Source organism: Nerophis lumbriciformis, linkage group LG12 (genome assembly GCF_033978685.3).
Source record: "Nerophis lumbriciformis linkage group LG12, RoL_Nlum_v2.1, whole genome shotgun sequence".
In the NCBI taxonomy this organism is placed as follows: Eukaryota; Metazoa; Chordata; class Actinopteri; order Syngnathiformes; family Syngnathidae; genus Nerophis; species Nerophis lumbriciformis.
In genome coordinates, this window is record NC_084559.2 from 42,235,646 (window position 1) to 42,248,378 (window position 12,733).

Consider the following 12,733-nt stretch of genomic DNA (forward strand, 5'->3'; position numbering starts at 1 on the left):
AGCAATCCCAGGTTGCTACTGCGAATGCTGCTCCACAGAGAATGTCACCTGCCCTGTGTTCTCCTGGAAAACTCTTGTGAGTCAAGTCTAATGTGTTTGCAGTCCAAGTCAATGCTGGATGTAAGCTCTTGCTAAACAGGCACAGTGTGAATGCTTTAAGGACCGCAGTAGGGTTGTATGGTATACCGGTATTAGTATAGTACCGCGATACTAATAAATCATATTAGGTACTATACTGCTTCTAAAAAGTACCGGTCCACCACCCCCCATCGTCGTCACGTCGTGTCATTGCTGGTTTACGAGCAGAGGAGCATGTTCGGTAGCAAAATTAGAGATCATCAATCTTCACTATGACGTCATTTTCGTCACTTGATTGACATTCACGGCACCCGAGGGTGTTGTGAGATGACGCTGGCTGCTGTCAGATCATTATTAAGAAAAAATGACCGACAGGAAGGCGAGAAACACTTTTTATTTCAACAGACTCGCGCGCTGTGCCTGCTGTCACAACTCTAAAAACCAACAGCACAGTTTCTGTCTTCACAATGAAAGCGCTGCTCCATCCTGCCTGCGCTAACAAAAAAAGAGTTTGGAACGCTCTCCCCGACCATCTTAGAGCACCACGGTCGGTCGACCGTTTTAAGAAGGGACTAAAAACCCACCTTTTTAGCACAGCTTTTATCTAATTTCTTTGCCTTCTTGTTTTTAAATGCACTGCTTGCCTATCTGTTTTATCCAGTGCTGTCATGTTTTTATTTCTATTTTATCTGTTTCTATGTTTTATCTAGTGTTTATCTAGTGTTTTTATTTCTATTTTAATTTTCTATTATATATTGTAACTTTCTAATTTTATTTTTTACCTTTTTTTTTTTTACACTTTGTAGCACTTTGAGATTTTAACAAATGTAAAGTGCGTTACAAATGTATTTTGTTATTATTATTATTATTAAGAGTCTCACAAAGCTAGTGCAAACAAGCTAGCAAGCCACGGAGTTTGCTGCCAATGTATTTCTTGTAAAGTGTATAAAAAGGAGTATGGAAGCTGGACAAATAAGATGCCAAAAAGCAACCACTTTCATGTGGTATTGGACAGAAAGGAGGACTTTTTTTCTCCTCCATTTGAAAATGTGGACGTTATCATCACTACTGTCTGATTTCAATCAATGCAAGTCATCAGAATCAGGTAATACACCAACTTATATTCTTGTCTTCATGATAGAAAGGAATCTATGTGTTATGGTTATTGTTTGAGTTTATTTTGAACATGCATACAATTACAACATGATACACGAGATCAGTGTGAAGGAAAAAAAGACAGTCAGGAAGGCAAGAAAAAGTTGTTATTTCAACCGTACCTCCCGTCAAAAGCCTAAAGACTGACCGCACAGTTTCTGTCTTCACAATAAAAGTGCTGCTCCATCCTGCCTGCGCTAACAAAATAAGAGTTTTAGAAAGCTAACGCAAACAAGCTGGCAAAGCACGGAGTTTGCTGCCAATGTATTTCTTGTAAAGTGTATAAAAAGGAGTATGGAAGCTCGACAAATAAAATGCCAAAAAGCAACCACTTTCATGTGGTATTGGACAGAAAGGAGGACTTTTTTGTGGTTGGACTGTCCGCCCTGAGATTGGTAGGTCGTGAGTTCAAACCCCGGCCGAGTCATACCAAAGACTATAAAAATGGGACCCATTGTCTCCCTGCTTGGCATTCAGCATCAAGTTTTGGAATTGGGGGTTAAATCACCAAAATGATACCCGAGCGCGGCCACCGCTTCTGCTCACTGCTCCCCTCACCTCCCAGGAGATGGAACAAGGAGATGGGTCAAATGCAGAGAGTAATTTCACCACACCTAGTGTGTGTGTGTGACTATCAGTGGTACTTTAACTTTTAACTTTTTCTCCTCCACAATGTAAAATGGAAAATGTGGATGTCATCACTTCTCCAAAGTGGGCTGGCTCAGGGTGGAGGACAGAGTAAAACAACTTGCACTGAGCCTAGTCTATAAAATTCGCTACACCTCCCTGATACCGAAGTACAGAACTACTTCCAGAACGTAAATGACCGCCATAACCACAACACCAGGGGGAGCTCCACAAACCACGTCAAACCCAGATTCCGATCTAACAAAGGTCTTAACTCATTCTCCTTCTATGCCACATCAATATGGAAGGCACTCCCAACAGGTGTAAAAGAAAGTGCATCTCTATCCTCCTTCAAAACCGCACTAAAAGAACACCTCCAGGCAGCTACAACCCTAACCTAATAACCTAACCCCCCCGAACCCCCTCCACATCCCACCCCCCGGATTGTAAATAATTCAATGTATACACTCTGGTGATTAACTTGTATGATGACTGTATTATGCTGAAAGTATATATTTGTACCATGAATGGATTAACGTGGACCCCGACTTAAACAAGTTGAAAAACTTATTCGGGTGTTACCATTTAGTGGTCAATTGTACGGAATATGTACTGTACTGTGCAATCTACTAATAAAAGTTTCAATCAATCAATCAATCAATCAATCAATCAAGCAGCACTACTGTCTGATTCCATTCAATGCAAGTCATCAGAATCAACCAACTTATATTATTGTCTGCATGAAAGAAGGGAATATATACAGTATGTGTTAAATATGCATGTATTTTGTACACCTTTAACATGTGAACAAGCACGGCAAACTAAATAAATAAATATTTATGAGGCAGATAACCTCGACTCGGTCATTTAAAAAGTAGCTTGCCTGCTGAAAAAGTGTGGACACCCCTGCTCCATAGTAACTAAACTCTTAACTTCTCCAGACGTTAGATGAGCTCCCTCTAATTTTATTAGGTCATCATCTTTGCCATCATCATTTTCACCTTGGTCATCAGCATCACTAAATCAATAGAGTGCAGTAATAAACACTCAACAGGCACATATGCTGACCTTTAAAGATGTTGCATTCCTCCTTCCCTCCCCTCCACTGGCAACAGTCTAACCTTTAAAGACTGTTGTGCACTCGCACATTAATTCACATTATAGTGACCTCATTAATAACAACTCTCACTGTCTCCTTCTATTGCTCCGCCACAGCCTGGCTCCGAGGCGCGACAATGCCTCCGCATGGCGCCGTATATCAACGCCAGAAGCGCTGACTCTCGCGTGTTATCTCAGTGACGGGCTAATTAAGCGAGAAGTGGCAAGACAGGGGCTTGACTGAACGCTCGCAATGCCACGAGCGGCTGTGACCCGTTTTTGTGCGCGGACAAATGAAAAGTAGGAGCGACATGTCATACGCGGTGTTGGGTCAGCATGAGCTCCCAGCTTCATTTCAGGGAGGGTTTTTTCACCAAAATATTCATTCTATTGCTTCAAAAGCCTGATTCTTCTGACCATTTTATGGTCCTGTAGTTGCAAGAGTGTGGGGTTGATTGTGTCCAGTATCTATATCAGGGGTCACCAACGCGGTGCCCGTGGGCACCAGGTAGCCCGTAAGGACCAGATGAGTAGCCCGCTGGCCTGTTCTAAAAATAGCTCAAATAGCAGCACTTACCAGTGAGCTGCCTCTATTTTTTAAATTGTATTTATTTACTAGCAAGCTGGTCTCGCTTTGCTCGACATTTTTAATTCTAAGAGAGACAAAACTCAAATAGAATTCGAAAATCCAAGAAAATATTTTAAAGACTTGGTCTTCACTAACTGACAAAGAAACAGATAACAGATTTGGTGTCCAGTTCAAAGTGTGACATGATTTATTTAAACATTTGAGAGTTGACTTTTGTATTTTACATGAGTTATTATTTGTACAAACATGGTGCAAAGTAATTAATGATTTGTTAAAAAATGTTAGTGGCTAGCTAGTTAAAATGGGATATTGTGATTTCACAAGACTGTCTTAGAAGTGATCATTTGAAAATGTTCAATTTGAAAAATGTGCACTTAGAGAAAATATAAAACTAAAGTGTTGCATATTGATATTTATCTGTTTCTATATATATTTATTGTGAGAAATCATTAAGATGATCAGTGTTTCCACAAAGATAAATATCATAAATTATTAATAACAACATAGAGTTAAAGGTAAATTGAGCAAATTGGCTATTTCTGGCAATTTATTTAAGTGTGTATCAAACTGGTAGCCCCTGCGATGAGGGGGCGACTTGTCCAGGGTGTACACCGCCTTCCGCCCGATTGTAGCTGAGATAGGCTCCAGCGCCCCCCGCGACCCCAAAGGGAATAAGCGGTAGAAAATGGATGGATGGAAACTGGTAGCCCTTCGCATTAATCAGTAACCAAGAAGTAGCTCTTGGTTTCAAAAAGGTTGGTGACTCCTGATCTATATTTGGCATGTACAACGAGATGAAAAGTTACATTCAACAACAGAGTCTAAATCCTAAAATCAATACATAAAATAGTTAATGGCCACATCCTTCTACTATCCAGGTGAGAGGCATGATTTACTTTTGTATAATCTAGTAGGGCTGCGAATCTTTGGGTGTCCCACGGTTCGATTCAATATCGATTCTTGGGGTCACGATTCGATTATAAATCGATTTTTTTGATTCAACTCGATTCTCGATTCAAAAACTATATTTTTCCGATTCAAAACGATTCTCTATTGGTTCAATACATAGGCTTTCAGCAGGATCTACCCCAGTCTAGGTCCTAGAGGTCCAGTGATCACAGGTAAGAGTGACTCTGCTAGCTTTAGTCACAGCTTCTCCCACTTTTAGCTTTGTCTCTCTGTAAAGTGAAGGTACAACATTGTCTGTAAAAACCGAGCGTGATGGGATGTCGTACCGTGGCTCACTAGTTTTGATCATGAACCTGAAGCCTTCTCTCTCCACTGCGCTGTATGGTTGCAGGTCTTTCGCAATGAAACAAGCGATGGATCTGGTTATCTTCTTTGCCCCTTCAGAACTGGGTGGTCATTTTGTAAACTGGTGAACTGAGTTGATCAGCTGCCGGTGTTGTTAGTGGATGATCCTTTTCCTCTGATAACTCTGGCTGGTGTCTGTCCAAGTGAGCGCGGGGATTTGAAGTATTCCCAAAATATTTCACTTAGCGTTGCAAAGTCTGCAAATTGCATCCAAAGCGTCTCCAAACGTTTGCTTTCAAAGTCCGCGGAGGCGGTTGTAGTTCTTCTTTAGGCTGCTCGGTTTCTTTTTCTTCTACCTAAATTTTAGCGCCAACACAACAACACTACACTCCCCATAGCTAGCCACCAGGTAGCCACGCAGCTTATTGCGCAATACCTACGGTAGCCCAGAAGGCACATACACATTGCCGGGAGCAGGGGAAGAAAATCGATTTTTGAAAACTGAGAATCGATACTGAATCATACAACGTGAGAATGGAGATTTGAATTTGAATCGATTTTTTCCCACACTCCTATAATCTAGAATTAGCTTTCACCAACTCAGAGGTGATGCAGCAGCTCAGTGTATCATTAGCTGTGTCAGCTAGTTAGCCCTCTGTGATCACGGCGCAACTAAAAATACTTTTTTGCGTTTGCACTAATAATCAAATCAAATCAAATCAAATCAACTTTATTTATAAAGCACATTTAAAATCTACCACAGGGGTAGCCAAAGTGCTGTACAATGGGCAGGTTAAAAGATAACACAAGAGAAACGAGCAAGCACAACACAACACAAACAAAGCACGATAAAAAATAAATAAATAAATAAATAAAACATAAAAAGCAGGTGCATTGTGGGACGCCATATCAGGATGCAGATCACTCAGTGTTAAAAGCCATGGGATAAAAGTATGTTTTTAAGAGTGATTTAAAAACAGGAATAGAAGAGGCCTGTCTAACACGCAGAGGTAAGTCGTTCCAGAGCTTGGGAGCAGCAGCGGCGAAAGCTCTGTCACCTCTAAGCTTCAGCCTTGTGTCAGGGACCGTCAATAGCAGCTGATCGGCTGATCTTAGGGATGGGGGTGGGGCTGTAAGGCTGAAGGAGGTCGGAGAGATAAGTTGGAGCGAGGTTGTTTAGACATTTAAAAACAAATAGGAGTTTACAATTTATTCGGTAACACACAGGGAGCCAGTGAAGGGACGCTAGTATAGGGGTGATGTGCTCACGCCTGCGGGTCTGTGTTAACAGACGAGCAACAGAGTTGTGCACGAGCTGCAGGCGGGCGAGGGAGGCCTGGCTAATGCCTACGTACAGGGCATTGCAGTAGTCAAGACGAGTCGGGATAAAGGTGTGGATTAGTTTCTCAAGATCATGTCCTGACAGAAACGGCTTCACTTTCGCTATTTGGCGTAGTTGATAAAAGCTTTTTTGTACGACACTGCTGATTTGTTTTTCAAACTAAAAATCTGCGTCGAAATTTACCTCCAGGTTTGTAACACAGTCACTGAGATACGGGGACAGAGTGCCGAGGTCCACGTTGGGGGAGGGAGAGCGACTTGGACCGAACAACATAACTTCTGTTTTGTTTTCATTTAGGCTCAGGAAGTTAACTGAAAGCCAGGCTTTGATGTCGTGCAGGCAGTCAATAAGACGTTGGACCGTGGTATTTTGTGCCATGGGAAAGTAAATCTGGCAATCATCGGCATAAAAATGAAATGCAATACCGAACTTCCTGAAAACAGAACCGAGGGGGAGAAGGTAAAGTGCAAATAATATTGGGCCAAGGATTGAGCCCTGGGGGTCCCTATGTGGTAGAGGATCTGTGGAAGACATAAAACTGTCTACTTTTACACAAAAACTCCTGTCCGTTAGGTACGACCGGAACTAGTTGAGGGCGGCGCCCTTAATGCCCACACAGTTATCAAATAATAACAAAATTGCTAATACTCGGTTACTATTCAGGTCAAGACATGTAAATTAAGTATTGTTGGTGGTTTTTGGATGTTTCTAGAGGGCTTTATGGGAGGAATAGAGTACTCTTAGTTGCTGCCTTGTTAGCCACCTCATATTAGCCATATTTTACGACTTAAAATGCACAAAAAAACTAAAAATATATGTATTTTTGTTTCACATAGGGATCGTGAATGATAGGCTAAATTTTAAAAAGTTCAGTTCCCCTTCAAGACAGCATAGAGGACTCAATAAGGCATTGAACTACACATTTTTTCATAAGTGTGGGGCGGCATAGCTCGGTTGGTAGAGTGGCCGTGCCAGCAACTTGAGGGTTCCAGGTTCGATCCCCGGTTCTGCCATCCGAGTCACTGCCGTTGTGTCCTTGGGCAAAACACTTTACCCACCTGCTCCCAGTGCCACCCACACTGTGTAATGTAACTTAGATATTGGGTTTCACTATGTAAAGCGCTTTGAGTCACTAGAGAAAAGTGCTGTATAAATATAATTCACTAATTCCCTAAATAAGTGTTCACACATCTGTTTCCCAGGACCCATGGTGGTCACAGCACTGATGATACCCAGAACACTTTCACCTTCAGGACCAATTACTGGACAAGATAGTGGCATAACCCACCTAATAGACTGATTGTAGGTCACTAATTTAGAGTTTGTAGATATATGATTGCGCAAGAAAGGAAAAAAAACAAAACTGAACAGCATCAGGGAGGAAATGATTTCTAATTTGGACCTTGAGTGGCGAGGCTGCTTCAAAGCCGTGTGTTATCAAGCTAAGAATATTAATGACCCTGCGCTGGAACAAAAGTTTTGACTTGTTCTTTCAAATTCAATTATTTTTAGTCAGCAGAAACCCAGACTGGAAAACCCCATCTCTTACTGTAATGTCTTTTCGTTTATACAACAAAGTTAAATGATGCACTATATTGCATTACATTGTTTCACACCACACAAACATGGCGGGGACAAACATGGACCAATGCATTGCAGAACTTGTAAGGGCGAGCATTTCTGAGATACTAGTGAATTGTACGCTTTGCTGGTATTGTGGAATTATGTTTGTCTTAGGAAATAAAGGAAATATAAGTCATTGGTTCAAGTTCAAGCCACATACAGCTGCACATGCACATTTTAAGTATCATTGACTGTCATACAAGTAGGGATGGGTACCGTTCACATTTGAACCAATACGAATAGAAATAATCGACCGTACCAATTTTTGTTGATTTTGTGCTGGGGTGCCCACACTTTTTTAGCAGGTGAGCTACTTTTCAAATGATCAATTCGAGGTGATCTACCGTGTATATGTACATACACATATATGTATACGCATTATAAATATGTGTATATATGTGTGTATTATATATATATATATATATATATATATATATGTATGTATATATATATATATATATATATATATATATATGTATGTATGTATGTATGTATGTATATATACATACATACATACATATATATATATATATATATATATATATATATATATATATGTATGTACATATATATGGGACGGCGTGGCGAAGTTGGTAGAGTGGCCGTGCCAGCAATCGGAGGGTTGCTTGTTACTGGGGTTCAATCCCCACCTTTTTTTTTTATTTTATTTTATTTATTTATTTATTTTTTTTCCAATCCCCACCTTCTACCATCCTAGTCACGTCCGTTGTGTCCTTGGGCAAGACACTTCACCCCTTGCTCCTGATGGCTGCTGGTTAGCGCCTTGCATGGCAGCTCCCGCCATCAGTGTGTGAATGTGTGTGTGAATGGGTAAATGTGGAAATACTGTCAAAGCGCTTTGAGTACCTTGAAGGTAGAAAAGCGCTATACAAGTATAACCCATTTATCATTTATTTATTTATTTATATACGTACATATATACATACATACATATACAGTATAGTACCGCAATACTAATGAATCATATTCGGTACTATACCGCTTCTAAAAAGTACCGGTCCACCACCTTCCTGTCGCCGCCACGTCGTGTCATTGCTGGTTTACGAGCAGAAGAGCATGTCACGGAGTACTTACAAGCAGACACAGTGTTTGGACAGAATAGGGAGAATGGACGCACTTTGGCTTAAAAACTAACGATAAAGGTGAAGTTATAACACAGAAACCCCCCTTAGAAAGGGTGCTTTAAGTCATGGCTCGCTAGCTAGCGGCTAAAGTCCATCCGCAGTCGGCAGTGTTTTAGTTACTTCTAAATCACTAATCCTGGCCTCCATGGCGACAAATAAAGTAAGTTTCTTACACGTATCATTATCACTGCAGGACGAGGAATAGCTAACACACCGTAGCTCACCGGCGTCAAAATGTAAACAAACGCCATTTGTGGATCTACACCTGACATCCACTGTAATGATACCAAGTACAAGTGCGTATCTATTCGATACTACTATGATTATGTTGATATTTTTTTATCATCACAACATCTTCTTTCGTTTTTTAAAAAAGTATATTATGTTTATAAACTGAGTAAATACATACCTAGACACATGAGGAGTTTGAATAAGACCAATGTATGATCCTGTAACTACTTGGTATCGGATTGATACCCAAATTTGTGGCATCATCCAAAACTAATGTAAAGTATCAAACAACAGAAAAATAAGTGATTATTACATTTTAACAGAAGTGTAGATAGAACATGTTGAAAGAGAAAGTAAGCAGATATTAACAGTAAATGAACAAGTAGATTAATAATTTGTTTTCTACCACTTGTCCTTAATAATTTTGACAAAATAGTAGAATGGAAAATGACACGATATGTTATTGCATATGTCAGCAGACTAAATTAGGAGTCTTTTTTTTGCTTACTTAACTACTAAAAGACAAGTTGTCTTGTATGTTCACTATTTTATTTAAGGACAAACTTGCAATAAGAAACATATGTTTAATGTACCCTAAGATTTATTGTTAAAATAAAACCAATAATGCAATTTTTTGTGGTCCGCTTTATTTAGAAAAGTATCAAAAAGTATCGAAATACATTTTGGTACAGGTACAAAATGTGTATATATGTATATATATATATATATATATATATATATATATATATATATATATATATATATATGTGTGTGTTTTGCATACACTTGTAAAGAACATAATGTCATGGCTGTCTTGAGTTTACATTTTTGTTTCATCTGACATCACATGGACAAAGATAAGACCTTCTGGTGGAAAGTTCTGTGGTCTATATATATATATATATATATATATGCATATATATTATATATATGTATATATTATATATATATATATATATATATATATATATATATATATATATATATATATATATATATATATTAGATATATTATGTTTGTATATATATATATATATATATATATATATATATATATATATATATACATACACATAATATATATGTATATATATGTATATAGACATCCATCTATTTTCTTTCATGTATAGATATGTATTATTATTATTATTTTTTTTTATTATTATTAATGAAACAGACGTTTTTCTGTTAACATGTTAAAGGTGTTAAATAAAAATACAAGCATGTTTCATGTTGTAATTGTATGCATGTTAAAAATAAACTCAAACCGTAACCATAACTTACAGATTCCTTTCTTTCATGAAGACAAGAATATAAGTTGGTGTATTACCTGATTCTGATGACTTGCATTGCTTGGAATCAGACAGTAGTGATGATAACGTCCACATTTTCAAATGGAGGAGAAAAAAAGTCCTCCTTTCTGTCCAATAGCACATGAAAGTGGTTGCTTTTTGGCATCTTATTTGTCCAGCTTCCATACTCCTTTTTATACACTTTACAAGAAATACATTGGCGGCAAACTCCGTAGCTTGCTAGCTTGTGTGTGCTAGCTTTCTGAGACTCTTATTTTGTTAGCGCAGGCAGGATGCAGCAGCACTTTTATTGTGAAGACAGGAACTGCGCTGTCGGTCTCTAGGCTTTGGACGGCAGGTACGGCGCCATAGTCTGTTGAAATAAAAATTGTTTCTCGCCTTCCTGTCGGTCATTTTTTCTTAATAATGATCTGGCAGCAGCCAGCTTCATCTCACAAGACCCTCGGGTGCCGTGAATGTCAATCAAGTGACGAAAGAGACGTCATTGTGAAGATTGATGATTGATCATTTTTAGGTCTATTTTTTTTATGCCTGGCTGCCGATCGACCGTAATGGGCACCCCTGCTTTTGTGTGCGTTAATATTAATTGTTTTTGATGATACAATCTCATTTTTTATTGCAACATTTAAAACTGAGATGATTTTGATAACTGCTGTCCAGTTGTTATATCTTGTTTCATTATCATCATATTATTATTTGCAAGAATGACATTAAGTTGAAATTACAGTTGCAGGCCCAATGCATTAGATGGTGGTAGCGTATAGTTCATGGTGTGTTCTTATTGCGCCCTAAAAAGTGTTAATATTGCAAGTATTGTATTTATTACGCACCAGCAGTTTGATTGTAACGTGCATAATAGTTGAAGTCTTTATGAACAGATTTGGAGGTGTTGAAATCGCCATGTAAAATCGCTAATGCGTAGCAGTAGCATGTTAATAGCAAAGCCAAAGTTTATTAGCACCAAGGTAGCGCTTTTTGAGAAAAGTGGACCTTTACTTTACTTACGGTGGAGCCTTTTTGAGTCACTTACTGTGTTAGCATTGAAAATTGTCTCACTTGTATTTCCTATTGGCTCATTCCCTCTACTTTTAACTGGGAATGATGTATAGTTCCAATTAACTAATTGACTAATATTAAAGATGACTTTCATCCTACAGGATTCACGATTTCTTAACATTTTTACTTTAGTATTATCTTACTATTAACAACCTATTTTTTTGGAATCTTAGTAGATCCGCGGTCCTTAGTCCTAACTTTAATGATGGATGGCCAATGTATGATGCAAGTTAGAGATGGGATTTATGGCTCTTAGAAGAGCTGTTTAAAAGACCCGTTCCTTATAATAGTAGGTTTTTTTTACTAATAAAAAAAAAAAAAAAAAAATCAATTACTGGTAGCAGTTATAAGATATGTAGATCAGAATCATTTCAATCTATATACATTTTAGTCTATAGGTGGGAATTATTCTTGTTGCGTTTTGATTGCAAACATTTCTTAAACTGGTGCCATATCCCTATGCTTTGACAGTGACATCAACATTATGAATACAATGAAGCACTATACAGAATAAATACATGAATAATAAGTAAGAATAAAATATATTTATGTATATGTAATAAAACTAGAATGAAAATTAGGACACGATACAAATGTCTATACAATATTGTACAAGCCTAAGTTTGAACTACTTCAGAACAATGAACCTGAAAAGTAAATTCAATTAAAAAAAAAAAAATCCTAATAAAAACTATTAAAAATGAAAATATTCATTTAAAAAAGGTGAATCCAAATGCTACTTACTCTGCCTTCTCTGACTTGACTTGCCGGTCGGGTGATTCTGTGTTTGCACGTGCACAAAAAACGGCTAAAAGTGACGTGAAATACATTTATATAGCGCTTTTTCTCTCGTCACTCATAGCGTTTTACATTGAGAAACCCATTATTTACATTCACAGCAGTGTGGGTGGCACTGGGAGCGAGGCGGGTGAAGTGTCTTGCCCAATGACACATCGGCAGTGACTACGATGGCGCGAGCTGGATTCAAACCAGGAACCCTCGCGTTTCTGGCCGACCCCTCTACCATCTGAGCCATGCTGCCCAAAAGTGGGGGGGGGGCGGGGAAACGTCTCTTAAACGCATGGTTGACAACTGTGAATCAGTTCTAATCGTTCAAAAAACTTGATTCTTTTGTGAATGTCACTTCTCTGAGATTTGCGTTGCAGAAGTTCCTCAAACAGTCATCTTACTACGTATACAATTATTTAGCGTAAAAATAAGC

The 12,733-nt window shown here is 38.5% G+C and overlaps 1 protein-coding gene across 3 annotated transcripts in view; it reads left to right on the forward strand.

Moving 5' to 3' along the window:
• kiaa0825 (KIAA0825 ortholog) overlaps positions 1-12,733 on the forward strand; it is a 573,303-nt gene that overhangs the window by 167,521 nt on the left and 393,049 nt on the right. For all 3 annotated transcript variants that reach the window (XM_061986612.1, XM_061986613.1, XM_061986614.1), the window contains exon 15: positions 1-76. This exon is cut by the window's left edge and continues 64 nt beyond it. In XM_061986612.1, coding sequence (XP_061842596.1) covers positions 1-76 — 76 coding nt within the window. The remainder of the gene's footprint in view (positions 77-12,733) is intronic.